The 17,528-nt window shown below is 43.9% G+C and overlaps 1 protein-coding gene across 27 annotated transcripts in view; it reads left to right on the forward strand.

Moving 5' to 3' along the window:
- Positions 1-17,528, forward strand: part of PICALM (phosphatidylinositol binding clathrin assembly protein) — a 259,498-nt gene that overhangs the window by 147,161 nt on the left and 94,809 nt on the right. For 23 of the 27 annotated variants that reach the window (XM_060403865.1, XM_027959517.3, XM_060403867.1 and 20 more), the window contains exon 1: positions 15,633-16,087. The exons of 3 other annotated variants lie outside the window; for them this stretch is intronic. In XM_060403865.1, coding sequence (XP_060259848.1) covers positions 15,958-16,087 — 130 coding nt within the window. In that variant the 5' untranslated portion in view covers positions 15,633-15,957. Of the gene's footprint in view, positions 1-15,632; positions 17,525-17,528 lie in introns of those variants that run through there. One more of the 27 variants, XM_060403876.1, reaches the window with a different exon arrangement.

The raw sequence follows: 17,528 nt of genomic DNA on the forward strand, positions 1-17,528 counted from the left end.
TGGTGACAGCGCCAGGCCAACAGCAGATCTTTGCTATGACTAGGGAAGTTGGAGGTCCTGGATCCTTCAGTTTCCGGTCTTGTAGCTAGACAGCCTCAGGGTGGGGAAGCCCAGGTAAAGGGGTATGTTCAAATAAACAGAGAGGCTTGCCTAGACAGATGCTCTTACTTGCAACTGTCTGAAAGTTTAAAAATCCATATTTTGGAAGCCTCATTTTCTTAGAGGTTGAAGTGCTCCGAAGGGATTCCTGAGAAGAGAACTGTCTGGTTGGTGAGTGCAGATACTGGGCTGACACTAGAACTTTGCTTTGTACTTCATCATCAGGATCTAGAATGATCGATTTCTTGGGAATTTTGAATTGATTTTCTTGTGCTTTCATGCGGAGGAGACAGGGATCCTGACCTCAACAAGGAAAGATAGCTCCATTCAATCCTGCCCACAGTTTGAAGAACACATACTTCAATGTCTCATTTCCCCTTCCCCAGCCCCTGGTGGGCACTAATCTGCTTTCTATTTCAGTGGATTTTCTGACTCCAGATAAATGGAATCATATAAGATGAGGTCTTTTGTGACTAACTTCTTTCACTTGGTGTGTTTTTAAGATTCATCATATCATAGTGTATTTCAGAACCTAATTCCTTTGTATGGTTAAATAATATTCCATTATACAAATATACTGGGGGCTTCCCTGGTGGCTCAGATGGTAAAGGATCTGCCTGCAGTGCAGGAGACCTGGGTTCAACCCCTGGGTCGAGTAGATCCCCTGGAGAAGGAAATGTCAACCCACTCCAGTATCCTTGCCTGAAGAACTCCATGGACAGAGGTGCCGGGTGAGCTATAGTCTGTGGGGTCACAGAGTCAGACACGACTGAGCGATTAACACTGTGATTGTACCAACCACAGTACTTGTACACTCGTATCATTTGGGCCTATATCTCCAGCTTACACATTAATATCCTTGGTATACTGGGAGTGTCTCATGAGCATATTCGAAACACTAAATGCTGTTCAAAATGAGGAATAGCAGAAACTCTCATTCATTGCTAGCGGGAATGCAAACTGGTACAGCCACTCTGGGAGACAGTTCGGCAGTTTCTTACAAGCTAAACATACTAATGCCATGTGACCCAGCAGTTGTGCTCCTTGATATTTACCCAAATGAACCGAAAACTTGTGTCTACACAAAAACCTCTATACAGATATTTAGAGCTTTGTTTATAATTACCCAAACTGGAATCCACCAAGACGTCTTTCAGAAGGTGAATGGAAAAACACACTGTGGTTCATCTAGACGATGGGATATTCAGTTCAGTTCAGTTCAGTTCAGCTCAGTTCAGTAGCTCAGTCGTGTCCGACTCTTTGTGACCCCATGAATCGCAGCACGCCAGGCCTCCCTGTCCATCACCAACTCCCGGAGTTCACTCAGACTCACGCCCATTGAGTCGGTGATGCCATCCAGCCATCTTATCCTCTGTTGTCCCCTTCTCCTCCTGCTCCCAACCCCTCCCAGCATCAGAGTCTTTTCCAATGAGTCAACTCTTCACATGAGGTGGCCAAAGTACTGGAGCTTCAGCTTTAGCATCATTCCTTCCAAAGAAATCCCAGGGCTGATCTCCTTCAGAATGGACTGGGGATATTACTCAGCACTAAAGACAAAGGAGCCATCAAGCCACAGAAAGACATAGAGGAACCTTAAATACCTATCACTAACTGGAAGAGGCAAATCTGAAAAGGTGACCCACTGTATGATTCCAACTATGTGACATTCTGGAAAAGGCGAAACTACAGATAAAAAGATAACCTCTGGTTGACAGAGTTTAGGGAGGAGGAAGAGGTCAAAAGGGAGAGCACAAAAATGCTTAGGGCAGAAACTACTTATTATGATACCACAATGGTGGATACTTGTTATTATCATTTGTCCAAACCTATAGAATGCACACCATGAAGAATGAACCTTAATGTAAACTTCAGACTTTGGATAATAATAATGTGTTGGTGTAGGTTCATTGATTGTCACAAGTATTAATAGTGGGTGTTAATAAGTGGGAGAGATTGTACATGTGAGGGAACAGGGGTACATGCGAATTCTCTGTCTCTCCACTCCATTTTATTTTATTTATTTATTTGGCTGTGCTGGGTCTTAGTGGTGGCACGTGGGATATTTTTTTAACCTGTAGCCTGTAAACTCTTAGCTGTGGCACGTGGAATCCAGTTCCCTGACCAAGAATGGAAACCAAGGCCTCTGCATTGGGAACATACAGTCTTAGCCACTGGACTACCTGGGAAGCCCCTCCATTCCATTTTGCTGTGAACCTAAAACTACTCTTAAAATATGTTTTATGAATTAAAAATTAATCATATTCAAATTGAATGCATTTCTCTCCCTGCAACTTCCTCTTTGTCTAAGATAATCCTTTTCAGTAAATGGAATCATGATGTCTCCAGCTAAACCGTACCAGAAAACTAGGAATCAACCTTTACTTTGGGTCCTCTCGTGTATTTCATGCAATCTATTTATCAGATTTTATGCATTTTATTGATGCTTCCTATCTCTAGGATCTATATCCTTCTTCCCCTCTCTAATGCCTCTACTACAATGCCCTTCACCCACTAACCAGTTTTCCCTTGCTCTACCCTTGGGTTAAGTATTATGAACAAGTACAACTATTTTTACAAGATTTTTGTTTTCTCAATCAGGCCCAATGCAGACCATAAAATGTAAAACTTAGCTGTTCAGAACTTTTTTTGATAAATTCTCTCATAATGAGGCTTTCATTAAATTAAAAACCAAAGCATCACATAGGTAGAGAATGAGAAAGTAGATGGAATAATGGTTTATGGGCTTGGGACATCTTTTAATGTATCTGTTGAGTTTAAAAAATGAAGGGGACACAGAGGTCAATTAGATGTTGATGTCATCCTGGACTTAGAATTTGTCAAAGTATTCTCATTGCCTTCAGGACGATATCCAGATTCCTAAGCACAGCATACAAGGTGTTTCATGACAGGGCTACTGTCTTCATTTCAGCTTCATTTGCCCCTATTCTGCATTCACCTAAGTTGTTTAGGTCAAAATTTAGAAGTCATCCTTGTATCATCTTTTTCCCTTGAGTCGCTGTCCTCAGATTCTCTCCCCACTATTTGATCCACCAGCAAATTCTATTGATCCTACATTAGAAATATACCTAAATCTATCTACAGTTTATTTCTCTGCCTTCCACTCTAATCTAAGTCACTGTCACTGACTATTCCTCTTGTCTGAAGCAAGTCCTTCCTAACCACTTTCCCTGCTTCTATCTTGCTCAAAATTCCATTCTCCAAACAGCAAGATTGGACATAAAAAAATATATATATATTTTGAGATCATGTTATTCCTCTGTTCAAACCATCTGATAACTTCTCATCTCACTTAGAATAAAATCCAAATTCCTGCCAAAGCTCTGTATTAGTTTCCTATTGCTGCTTTAACAAAATTAGCACAAACTTAGTGACTTACATAACAGAAATGTATTACTTTGTCTTATTTTAGACTTTATTCAATCTGTTGTCTTATTTTCTTTATTCGCTCATTTGTTTATTTTTTAGGCTGCTTCAAGTAGCATGTGGGATCTTAGTTCCCAGACTGGGAACCAAACCCATGTCCCCTGCAGTGGAAGCACAGAATCCTAGCCACGGAACCACCAGGGAATTCCCTGTTGTCTTGTTTTAGACCTGTAACTTCCAGAATTCACTTCAAGCTGTCAATAGAGGTGGTTCCTTACAGACGTGCTAGAGAGAACCCATTCCTTCCTTCTTCCAGCTTCTAGAGGTAACTGGCATTCCTTGGCTTGTGTGCTAGAGAGAACCCATTCCTTCCTTCTTCCAGCTTCTAGAGGTAACTGGCATTCCTTGGCTTGTGTGCTAGAGAGAACCCGTTCCTTCCTTCTTCCAGCTTCTAGAGGTAACTGGCATTCCTTGGCTTGTGTGCTAGAGAGAACCCGTTCCTTCCTTCTTCCAGCTTCTAGAGGTAACTGGCGTTCCTTGGCTTGTGATCACCTCCCTCCAAGTTCTGTTTGTTCTCACATAGCCTTCGTCTCCTTCTGACTTCCTGCTCCCCTCTGTAAGGGCGCTGTGATTACCTTGGGCCCCATCCTTAACTTATTCATATCTGCTAAGTCCTTTTTACCACCCGAGATAACAAATCCACAGGTTCTGGGAATGAGGACTAGACGTCTTTGTCAGGGGCGGGGGTATGACTTAGTCTGCCACATTCTATACAGAAACCATGAGAAAAACCATTCATCAATAAAATCTGGATTTGTTAAGATTGTTGTTAGTGGGGAGCACCACAGTAATAGAGTCCCGATAACATCTCAAAGAGGGTGATAAGGGAAAGATACTTACAGAATTGGGAAGGGGGCCTGTATTAATCATAGGGGTGTCTTGGTGGTGGATATTAGTGGCCTGGGCAGGAATTGGTTAGAATTTGTAAGCTAACTGAATTGCTAGAATCTATGCATCTGTGCAGAGTTACAGTCAAACCAGTTCATATGTGGTCTTATATTGTAACAAACAGCCTAAACAAGCTGGTGTTAAACAGCAAGAGCTTAAATAGCTTTTGTTACATATCATGGAATGGTACAGTAGATCATTTCAGTTTGCGCTTCATTTCACTTTGCACATAATGATCATTGTTGCCTCATTTCTCAGTCCTTCTTTTTATGATCAGTTTTCACCCTAAACTGGGAGAAGGCCTTTTATTTTTCTGGGGATGGGATCAACGCAGATCTGCATTGCTATTTTATAAGTTGCAATTATGTATTGAATTTTTCACCAGTCATATCGACCTTTACAAGCATCAGAGTTTTTTGTTCTTTTTGCTGGTTGATCATTTGTAAATGATCAATGTAAAGCCGAGTGCAGCCATGACTGTGCAGTAGTATTTAAGACACTGAAGATCATATATCTGGTAACTGCCATGTAGATAGACACTAAGACAAAGACTGTTAGAGTTTGAAAGGCGTTTCAAATCCATATTCTTAGATTTTGATGTGACAATCTATTTGGATGTGTGCTAAGTGGCTTCAGCAGTGTCCGACTCTGCGACCCCACGGACTGTAACCCCCCAGGCTCCTCTATCCATGGGATTCTCCAGGCAATAATACTGAAGTGGGTTGCCATGCCCTCCGCCAGGGGATCTTCCCAACCCAGGAATCGAATCTGCGTCTCTTACGTCTCCTACATTGGCAGGCAGGTTCTTTACCACTAACACCACCTGGGAAGCCAATCTCTTTGGCTTCCTTACATAAGGAAGGAAGATCTATTTGGATCTTCCTTACATAATCAAGTTTCTTTTTTCCTTTAATATGGGTAGGGTTTATTCAACCTTACCAGTGTATTAAGAATGTAAACCTTAGGAATACCAGGTGTCAAGGCCACAGATGTCCATTAACTGTCTAGGACCTTAATCTAGAAGTTGGGGGAAAAAATAGCTGACAAGATAAACATGCAAAGCCAAGGGGATACATGCACAAAGAATAATATAGTGACCAATGGGGTCTTGTTCCAGTTGTCTTGGCTGGAAACAGCTAACTTCATGCAGTTATCAGGTTGCTCCAAGGATCTAGGGTTGTCTTTCATGGGATAGCTACCTCTAGATGTTACCTAGACTCCTCAGCATACCTTATGAAGCTCTTCATAGTCTAGTCATATCTCTGAGATCATTTCCTAAATCTTTTTTCTCTTCTTCACTCTTTCTTCAGCGGCCACACTGGCCTTACTGTTCCACAAACAAGTTAATCTTGTTCCTGTCTGAGGGCCATTGTTTTCACTGCTCCCTGCACACAAAATGATCTGCCCAATATTTGCACTGCTGATCCCACAATTCACTCAAGTCAGGTGTCACCATCTTAGAAAGACTTTCCCTTGTAATCCAGCTTAAGGTCCTCTTCCCTTGTCCTTCTTGATTCATTTATCTTGCTGAATTTTTCCTCATAGCATTCTTCTCTCCCTGTATCTGTTTTATATTTATTTGTTCATTATATGTTCCACTTGAATGTACACACAGTCAAGAAGGCAGAAAGAACACTTTTCCACTTTGTTCACTGATGTGTTTTCAGGGCCTAGAACACTATTCAGCATATATATGTGCTTAGTAACTACTTGCTGATTGAATGAATAAATAAAAACCTCACATACACTTAATGTTTCAGCCATATATAACAATTTGTAATCGCCAAATGGCTCGTTCTTTTGCATTTGTGGTATTTCTCTGCCTGGAATAACTTTTCCTTTATTCCCTCACAATTTCTAATCACCTTCAAGACTGTTTACATGTCACTGACTCTGATAAACCTTTATTGATCCCACCAGGAAGAACTAGGTGTCATCTTTCTTTGTTCTTATAGTTCTGTAGGCATACTTCTATCATACTACTTAATACAGTTAGTTGACTCTTGAAGAAGGCAAGAGTTACCCTCCGCCTTCCATCCCACTGCCAAGCTGAAAATCCAAGTGTAGCTTTCCAGTCAAACCTTTGCACTGTAGATTCATCCCACCAAAGACTGTGTAGTGCTGTAGGTGTATTGACTGAAAAAAATCTAGGTATAAGTGGCCTTGTGAAGTTGAAATCCATCTTGTTCAAAGGTCAATTGTACATTACACTAACATTTTGTCTAATCTATGTCTGTATCCTGAGACTCTAGTAGAGGGCTTTGCCCACAGCAAATTCTGAGTAAATGTTTATTGAATGAGTTTATTCTCTGAGTAACAACTGTGTGTCAAGCATTGTACTAGTTTTTTATGTACATTATTTCATTTAATTTTTAAAATCTTTATTGGTGTATAGTTTATTTACAATGTTGTATTGGTTTCAGGTGTACAGCAAAGTGCATCTCTTATACATAAACACATATCCACTCTTTTTAAAGATTCTTTTCCTGTATAGGCTGTTACACAGTATTGAGTAGAGAGAGTTCCCTGTGCTATACAGCATGTCCTTAATAGTTATCTGTTTTATATATAGTAGTGTGTACACGTCAATTCCAGTCTTCCAATTCATCCCTCCCTGTCCCTTACCCACTGGTAACCACAAATTTATTTCCTACATGTATAACTCTATTTCTGTTTTGTAGATAAGTTCATTTGTACATACATGCAATGGAATATTACTCCGCCATAAAAAAGGATGAAATAATGCCATTTATGGCAACATGGATGGACTTAGAGATTGTCATACTGAGTGAAGTAAGCCAAATAGAGAAAGACAAATATGATATCGCTTATATGTCAAATCTAAAAAAGGCTACAACTGTACATTATTTTAATCCTGACAAGAAATCTGTAAGATATCTGCTATGATTCCTGTTTTATATGTGAGGAAGCTGAGTAACTTGCCCAAGTTTTGAACTTAAGTGCGTCTGACTCCAAATCTGATACTTCTACCATTGCCTCAAATGAATGAATAAATCTCCTTAATTTTATTGATACTTACTAGTCAAAATTTAATATATTAATTCTATTATTAACATTGAAACTCTGATCTATTTTTGTGTCTGCAGCATGCAACATGATCAGTGTTGCATTTTTACTTTATTCAGCCTCTTCAGATTACAGAGAAGAATGGACCCCAGGTACCTTAACAGCTCAAGTATCTTATTTTCATTCTGCTTCATGATTAGAGTTTTCGATGATGATTCAGGGTAAAGGTTTGGTTAGTCTTTGCTTTTAACAGAAGGATTATATTTAATAGCTAGTCCACATGTCATTTTCAAGAGGTATAAAAGGTCCCAATACACTGTAATTCATATTGAGATTATATAATTAACATACCTGGAAGAAAGGAGAATGTGGCAGGAGTGAGTTAAAGACATAGTAAAAGACCCTCAGATATGTAGAGGAACCTGATGGTCACCCTTATTACTGTCTTTTCTGCTTGCTATGTGAAGCAGTGTGTACTAAAATTTTAATAAAACTTTAGGAGTACATAAAATAGTATCATGAGAAGCTCAAGCCATGAGACGCCAGGCTCTAAAGTAAGACAGACCTGATATTTAACCCTTGCTCTCCCACCTAATATAAGTGAGAAAGTGAAGGTGCTCAGTCCTATCTGACTCTTAGCAACCCTTTGGACTATACTGTCCATGGAATTCTCCAGGCCAGAATACTGGAGTGGGTAGTCTTTCTCTTCTCCAGGGGATCTTCCCAATTCAGGGATTGAACCCAGGTCTCCTACATTGCAGGCAGATTCTTCACCAGCTGAACCATAAGGGTGCTTAACTTTCCCTAAGCATCAATCTCTTTATCAGTAAAATGGAGAGAAAAGAAGAGTATTTGGTAGGGTAGTTAATTACTACTGTAATTTTGTTGTTGTTGTTGTTCAGTTGTGTCCGACCCTTTGCGATCTCATGGACTGCAGCACGCCAGGCTTCCCTGTCCCTCACCTCTCCTGGATTTTGCCCAAGTTCATGTTCACACTGCATCAGTGATGCCATCCAACCATCTCATCCTCTGATGCCCTTTCTCCATCTGCCCTCAATCTTTCCCAGCATCAGGGATTTTTCCAATGAGTCGTCTGTTCACATCAGATGACCAGAACACTGGAGTTTAGCTTTAGCTTTAGCATCAGTCCTTTCAGTGAATATTCAGGGATGATCTCCCTTAAGACTGACTGGTTTGATCTCCTTGCTATCTAAGGGACTACTATAAAACACAGCATCAAAATTTTAGAGGCGTAATTTAATAAGGCAAGTAAAATCCAACACAGGTGTTCCTGCTCATGCAGTCCTCTGGGGCAGGATTCCTCTAAAGACTAACCCGGGGCCCCAGGCTTCTATTTTTCCATTTTGACTTCCTCTAGATTCTTTGAAATCTTCATTCTGCTGGTAGGTAAATAAAGAGAATATGATGCACTTGCAGGAAGTTTTAGAGGTTTTGTGGGCCGAACCATATATGGCTTTCATTTGTTTCTGTCCACAATCCACTGTGTATCAGGTCAGTCACATGACCCCAACTAATTACAAAGGAGGCTGGGAATCATAGTATGTACGCGCAGGAGAAAAGGAAACAGACTTTGGGGGAATTCAAAGGTGTCTCTGCTACTTTCCATCATGAGGTTGTTTCAGGGTTTCACCGAGAAAAAAAATGCAATGTTGTTTAGCACAGGCTAAGGAATCAACACAGCAGCATGTAATTGTTATTATCACAAGGATGTAGGCTGAGAGCCTGAATAAGGAAGTCAGGTTGCAAGTGAAGTCCTTGTTTGGAGGTTGTAGCCAGAGAACTCAGCCACATTCAAAGAAAAGTACTTACTTTTGTGTAAGGTTATATAAGATTATAATCTTTAACTGATTCAGCAGCATCAGGAAGCATAAACATAAAAAGGCGAGAGGTGAAGAGGTTGCCAAGGTGTTCATGTCAGCTTAGCTAACAGAATGTCAAAAGATTATAATTTAGTTTACCATTATGCCTAAGAAGAGTGGGAACAGGGAACTGGTAGATTTTTTGAATTGGGGCACGGGCTTAACTAAAATAATAAAGGTAAAAATTCTGGTTAATCCTCTCTTCCGTATTCTTTTTCTCCTTCACTTTCTTACTTTAAAAGTTACAGACCTCATAAAGATTCTTTAGGTACAGCGTATTTTCTTCTCCCCACTTATTTTTCTCCTCTGTTGTTATCTAAAATAGTGTAAGAATCCTGAGAATGGAGACCACGTTTGCCTCATACATTATTATATCTTAGCATCTAGCAATGCCTAGCACAGAGTAGGCCAGCAAGTATTTGTCGAATGAACTTAATCTATATGGTAGTAACTTAAGTCTTCGTGTAAAGATCTAGATAAAGTAACGGAACGACAATGAGGTTTGTTGTTGGAATATAGTTGCTTTACAGTGTTGTGTGAGTTTCTACTATACAGCAAAGTCAATCAGCTATACGGATACATAGATCCAATCTTTCTCAGATTTCCTTCCCATTTAGGTCATCGCAGAGCACAGAGCAGAATTCCCTGTGCTATACATTAGGCTCTCATTAGTATTCTATTTTATACATAGTAGTGCGTATATAAGACAATGAGTTTTTAAATCTTGCTTCTACCACTTGAGTATTTGTGGAAATCTGAGACTTCTAAGATTCTTTTTAAGCAATAGAGTAAAATTGCACAAACATTTAAACTTTTTCACTCCTTGTATTAAGTGGCACAAAACTTTTTCGAGTTATAGTTGTTGTTGTTTATTTGCTCAGTTGTGTCCAACTCTTTGCGACCCCATGGACTGGGTAGCCTGCCAGGCTTCTCTGTCCATTGGGTTTTCCAGGCAAGAATAGTGGAGTGGGGAGCCATTTCCTTCTTTGGGGGATCTTCCTGGACCAGGGATTGAACTTGAGTATCCTGAATTGGCAGGCAGATTCTTTACCACTGAGTCACCAGGGAAACCCAGAGTAATAGTAACGAGAGTTAAATGAAAAAATTCATGTAGTGTTCCTAGCACACAAAAAGCATTCAAAAAACTGTTTCTCCCTCCTCTGTCCTTCATACCTCTCTACAATATACTTTACAATTTAGGGAACCTTAGGAAATATCAATGCCACATGCTTGTAAGTTCTGACACTTTTTTTTTCTGAAAAGGATACCAAATTGCTATGATTTATTCAGTAATCCTGGATAAATACTTTGGTATTATGTAGGAACTTGGATGATCCTTTCAGTTTTATTCAGTACTGTTATTTTTTAGAGATCATGTACATTTCAGATCATCAGCAGTAATGTAGCAGATAGGTGAATTTCTGTTTTAGAGAGGATTGCCAGGTATTATACTCTCACAGGTTCTTAGAAAATTTTGTGGAATGTTTAAGAGTTACTGAAATTCATTTATGGAATATTTTCATGGAGAAGGAAATGGCAACCCACTCCAGTGTTCTTGCCTGGAGAATCCCAGGGACAGGGGAGCCTGGTGGGCTGCTGTCGACGGGGTTGCACAGAGTCGGACACGACTGAAGTGACTTAGCTTAGCTTAGGAAATATCATGTCCTATTCAAATTCTTCCTTTCTTCTGTTTTGGGTTCTGTTCATTTATAATGAAAGCACAAAGACTTTCAAGTTGATGATCAAAGTTGAGAGTTATTAGTTCCCAAAGAATTAATGGGTTCTCTGTTAGAACAGTGTTCAGCACCCAGAACAGTGCCTTACACACAACAGCTGTTCAATACATATTTTTTGAAAGAGTGAATGAATTAATACAGTACTGAAATATGGACAATGCTCCATATGGATAATGATAGGATGGACATAACTATGTTTACCTGCCGCCCATAATACATAATTACTGTCCATAACCTGACAATTATGCTCTTAATGTGAAAAAATGGGCAGGTTTTATTAAATGAGAGGTTTGGAGTGTTGTTTCCCAATCGGCGACTTCAGAATGTTTTCATTCATTCATTCAACCAGCATTTGACTATGTCTAAGGACTTCCCTGATGGCTCAGATGGTAAAGCGTCTGTCTACAATGTGGGAGACCTGGGTTCAATCCCTGGGGTGGGGAGATCCCCTGGAGAAGGAAATGGCAATCCACTTCAGTACTATTGCCTGGAAAATCCCACGGACAGAGGCGCCTGGTAGGCTACAGTCCATGGGGTCACAAAGAGTCGGACACGACTGACTTCACTTTCACTTTCACTATGTGTTGGGCTTCCCAGTCGGCTCAGTAATAAAGAATTGGGCTGCCAATGCAGGAGACACAAGAAATGGGGGTTCGATCCCCCTGGGTTAGGAAGATCCCCTGGAGTAGGAAATGGCAATTCACACTAGTATTCTTGCCTAAAAAATCCCGTGAACAGAGGAGCCAGGTGAGCTACATATAGTTCATGGCGTTGCAACAAGAGTGAGACATGACTGAGTGACTAAGACAAACCTAAAAACAAACCTACTATGCATCAGCCACAATGCTACCAAGAAGATATCTCTGCCAGCACCCCACGCTAGTATAATCAGTGCTCAGTTGCTCAGTGGCTAGTGCAATAAAAATTAAAATAATTTGATAGCAGAAGGATGTACAGAATACTACACAAGCAACAAAAGGAAACTGCTGACTGGGTGGCATATCCAAGTATGACTAGCAGTGTGATACCGGCTGGAGTGCATGTGGAGGCCTGGGAAGACATGAGGCTCAAGGAGCATCAGTTAGGTAGGGGCTACTGATCATGAAGGGCCTGGATGGCAGGCTGAGAGTCCTGAATTTTTATCCTCTAGAATAGCTAACAGTTGGACACGACTGAGCAACTTCACTTTCACTTTCATTCATTGGAGGAGGAAATGGCAACCCACTCCAGTGTTCTTGCCTGGAGAATCCCAGGCACAGGGGAGCCTGGTGGGCTGCCGTCTATGGGGTCGCACAGAGTCGGACACGTCTGAAGCGACTTAGCAGCAGCAGCAACAGCAACAAGGATTATAGAGAAGGGTTTTCATGCAAAGAAAAGATAATTAGATTTTAGGTTCAGAATGCTCTGGATTGGAGAGTTGAGGTTTCAGAAAGAGAAATCAGCTAGAACAGCCTACATGGGAAAGAGATCATAGCCTGGAACTAAGGCAATAGAAGTGGTGTAGGAGACAGAAGTGAGAGTTGGACTGTGAAGAAGGCTGAGCACCGAAGAATTCATGCTTTTGAACTGTGGTATTGGAGAAGTCTCTTGCGAGTCCCTTGGACTGCAAGGAGATCCAATCAGTCCATTCTGAAGGAGATCAGCCCTGGGATTTCTTTGGAAGGAATGATGCTAAAGCTGAAACTCCAATACTTTGGCCACCTCATGCAAAGAGTTGACTCATTGGAAAAGACTCTGATGCTGAGAGGGATTGTGGGCAGGAGAAGAAGGGGACGACAGGATGAGATGGCTGGATGGCATCACCGATTCAATGGACATGAGTCTGAGTGAACTCGGGAGATGGTGATGGACAGGGAGGCCTGGCATGCTGCGATTCATGGGGTCGCAAAGAGTCAGACATGACTGAGCGACTGAACTGAACTGAACTGACTGAGGAGACAGAAGATGAGTTAGAGGGAATGGAAGTAGTACAGGCTTCAGTTAAGTTCAGTTCTCATGTCCATCGAGTCGGTGATGCCATCCAGCCATCTCATCCTCTGTCGCCCCCTTTTCCTGCCCTCAATCCCTCCCAGCATCAGGGTCTTTTCCAATGAGTCAACTCTTTGCATGAGGTGGCCAAAGTACTGGAGTTTCAGCTTTAGCATCATTCCTTCCAAAGAACACCCAGGGCTGATCTCCTTTAGAATGGTCTGGTTGGATCTCTTTGATAAGAGAGGAGAGAGCTGAGAACGAATCACAGTTTTCTGGTTTGGACTTCAGGGCAGGTGGTGAGGCCATTAACAGAAACAAGGAATACAGGAGATCACTATGGGTTCAGGATGTAAAATGGGCAACAGCAAGAGAAATTCAGCTCTGGCCATAGTGGGTTTGAGGCATCCGTGGAACTTCAGGAAAAGCTATTTCTTGGCTAGAACAAGGAAAGTGGAACATACAGAAGAGCATATAAGAAAGAGTAGGTCAATAATCCCTATTCTTAGAGCACTTCTCCACCATCTACATCGCTTCATATAGTTTAGTCCACAATTATACATCTCTCCAATGATCACTAATTATTTACATATTTGGAAACTTCTAAAATGTATCCTTGAAAAAGAGTACGGTGATATTTCTAATAGAAGCTAGTTTATTAGTAAAGGGAACATGTCCACAGTTATTTGAATAAAGGTGCTTTGTAAGAATCTCTTTGGTAGAAGTAACGGTGAAATACTTTGCTAGAATGTCATTCATAGCATGCAAAACATACATGTTGCCTTCTGTGTGTTTAGGAATAACTTTTAGATTTTCCCTAAAGATGAAGTATTTATCTACTGATTTAGCTCCTGTTGATCTCACTGTGGGTGTACCAGCACAGAGACCACCCAGTAACTTATTAAATAGAACCCAGAGAAGAATTGCAAGGATGTCTTGAAAATTGGGTAACTCCACAGCCCAATGGACCCAGGGCAGCAAACTGGGCACCAAACGACAGGCGGGTTGCAGATGTACTGAAGGAAGTCATTACAGTTTTGAGAAATTTGGGCTGGCTCGAGAAAGATGAAGCCTGCTGGTTTAAGCACTTTATGTTCTTGGCAAAAGCACAGTGCTGCAGAATTTCACCAGCCATCGTGAAATAAAAAAGAGGGGAAAGGGAATGAGAAGAGACCACAAAATTCATGATGACACACAAAATGTTAACTATCTATTAGCTTTGCATCTTCTGAGAGTCACCAGACTGAAGCACAGTATTCTGGACTTGGCTGGCAGATGGTGTACACAGACTCTGAGTATGTTAGCATTTCATATGAAACTAGCAAGACTACAAAGGACTACATGGTAAATTAACGTTCACAGAGGTTTAAAAATTTATCCTTAAACTTAGTGTTGCAAGTGGGGCCCTAATAACATTTTAACACTTTAAGAGATCTGGATCTCCTGTAACAGATTCACAGGATATGGTAACTTTTCTAAATGCCCACAGGACGGTTTCAGTATCTTCTTTCCCTGAAAATCTGGTTTATGCAAGAGAATAGAGGCCAAAGAGAACAAAGACTAAACCAGGGGCAGATGCCAGGTGGTGATGTCTGGGTTCTCTGAATGGGACGTCTCCATTTACCACCCTCTCACTTCCTTCTATGGTCTGGACCTTTAATCACCACAGCAGTCAGCCCTTGTAGGGTCAAGCTAATCTCTGGTGACATCATCCTACTACTTCCCTTTTGAAATTCCAGTGAAGCTATGTGTTTCCTGTCGTATTTGACGCCCCAAGAGAACCCTGGTCTATTAGTATTCAAATATAGACTGGCATTAACGCGTCGCGTTTTCAGAGAAACAACAAAAACAGGTGCTATTTCCAAGCCTCTCAAGAAAAAGGGTGGGGAAAAGAAAAAAAACAAAAACAAAAAACCCAACCCTCCTGGGTCAGGAAGCAGGGAGAGTTTCAATGCCCACTGGAGGGAGAGGCCTGAGAATGGGTCGACGGAAGCCTTGCCCTTAAAGCCAGGAGGATGGCTTCGAAGGGGCGGCGGGGGGCATCATAGAACATCCCGTTCTTGATTCTACAACGAAAAAAAGCCCCGGGAGCTCCGACACCCGCTTCCTCAGGGAGGGGCTGAGGAGGCGGCCGCACCTCCTCTTTGTCACACCGTCGCTTCCGACCAAACGCTGGGACACCCAGGAGGCGGGTGAGGGGCGCAGCCGCAAGCCCCGCCCCTCTCTGTGACCCCGCCCCCACAGTGACCCCGCCCCCTCTCTGTGACCCCCGCCCCCCCCACGCGAGCCCGGCCTCGGGCGACCTGTTGGCAGGGAGCGTCACGTGACGCGGCGGGCCGCGCACTCCCCCCTCCCCCCTCCCCCGCGGGCGGGCCTCCTGTTGCGCCCGCCGGGCGGGTTCCACCACGTAACGCGCGGGCGCCGCCCCGCTCTGCCCTCGCCGAGCGAGGGAGGGCGGGTGCCGAAGAGGACGGAGAAGGGAGAAAGGGGGCGGGAGGAGGAGGAGGACGAGGAGGAGGAGGAGGAGGGGCGGCGCCCGCGTCACGTGACCCGGGGCAGCCCGGAAAGCTCCGAGGAGGAGCCTGGCGCCGCCATTTTCCTGCAGCCGCCTGTGCCTCTCGCCCTGCCGGGCTCCAGCTGACCAGGGGAGGGCTGAGCCGAAACTGAGGCGGGGGCCGGCGGAGTAGCCGACGCCGCGCCTGACCCCGCGGCGGACCGGAGCCGGCTCTTTCCGGTCCGGGTGGCGGCGCGCGGCCCTGAGCCCCGCCCCGGGCCGGCAGGCGGAGGAGGAGGGGGGCCGGTGCGGGGTTAAGGGGGTGCGGCGGGGGCGGGGGGCGGCGGGGGCCCTCCGGCGCTTGGGGGTGCCAGTTCCCCGCCGGCTGCCGAGCGGGAGGGCTGGCGGAGGGGCCGCAGAGATGTCCGGCCAGAGCCTGACGGACCGGATCACCGCCGCCCAGCACAGTGTCACCGGCTCCGCCGTGTCCAAGACAGTATGCAAGGCCACGACCCACGAGATCATGGGGCCCAAGAAGAAGCACCTAGACTGTGAGTGACGGCCCCCGCGCGTCTCACGCTGCCTCTTCCCTCAGCTGCGGTCTCCTCGGGGCCCGGCGGGTCCTGGGTTCCCCTCCCAGAGCCGTGTTCTCTGTGTCTCTCGCCTCCACACCTGCCTTCACGGCTTCCGTTCCCGGTCTGGACCGTCCCTGACAAGCCCGTCGCCTCCCGGGTCCCCGGGGCCCCCGCCGCAGCCGGCCGGTCGCCCCCCACCTCGCCCCTCGCCCCCCGGCCGCCTCCGGTCCTGGCGCAGCCCTCTGTCCTCTGTCCTCTCTCCGCACCCAGCCGCCCGCTCCCCGGCGTCTCCCCGCCGCCGGCTCCCGGCCTCAGCGCCCCATTGTTTCCCGCAGCAGCCTCCTCGGGGTTTCCGTGAGCGCCCGGACCCCCCCCGTTCCTCCGCAGCCCCCGAGGGCTGCCTCCCCCCGAAGGGACAGTCCCCGCTCTCTGCTCCGCCAGCCTCTCCCGTCCCTTCCCTCCCCCCCGCTTTCTCATCCACCTTTCCTCCTCCTCTCGGTTACCTTTCTTCGCCTCCGTAGCTTTATTTAAGTTCCCCTCGTCTCATTGTAAATATTATAACTCAGTCCCCGACTTTTTTTTTCCCCCCTTCCCCTGGACTATTTTTCTTTTTAGGATCGTGAAAGTAAAGGGATTTCCTTGATGTGGGGACAGCTTTGTGGGAAATTCGGGATTTTTAATCACCCCTGGTGGAATTTAGCCATTGTGTTTTCTTGCTTCGGACTGGAATAAGTTGTGGATGTCAGGCGCACCCCCACCTCCTTTTTTTTTTTTTTTTTTTTTGTCTGATGGGGATACGGAAAAATGTTTGCTGATTTTGGTGTCAGTTCTAGTAGAGCTGTTAAACCTGGCGGTTTCAGTTTAGACGCTTTAGTGAAGCGTAGACTATTGGAATTCAAAGTGGATTAGTAATCAAACCCTCAAATAACATACTTCTTTTAAATACTGGTGAAAAGTATTTGGTGATGCTTGAGTTTGGACTCCGTTCTATTTTATGCTGGTTGTCTTTTGGGAGACTAGCTTTTCTTACACGGCATAACATTACACCATTCACTGACAAATACAGTTACTCCAGATAACTCCTCCCAACTTCTTCCAAACCTGGAAGCCACCTGTAATATCCTTTTTTATTCCACTCCTTTACCTCAGGGTACAAAGATCAGTGGATTACTCAAATCTTTGATACGGTGGAGCTTTGACCTGAAACTTTAAGGGAAACATGGGCGAAAAGGCATAGTTAAGAAATAAGTTCCTTTTTTTTTAAATGGCTATTGGACACAGAAGCCTGACTGACTTTTATCCTCCATGAAAGTTACTTTGCTTTACTGTTTGAAGCAAGAGTGAGCATGTCCTGAAAGAGAATTCACTGACTGGAGTCCTGTTTTGATTTCTCCCTTGGACTTTGGCCCTAAGGTTT

Source organism: Ovis aries, chromosome 21 (genome assembly GCF_016772045.2).
Source record: "Ovis aries strain OAR_USU_Benz2616 breed Rambouillet chromosome 21, ARS-UI_Ramb_v3.0, whole genome shotgun sequence".
Lineage (NCBI taxonomy): Eukaryota > Metazoa > Chordata > Mammalia > Artiodactyla > Bovidae > Ovis > Ovis aries.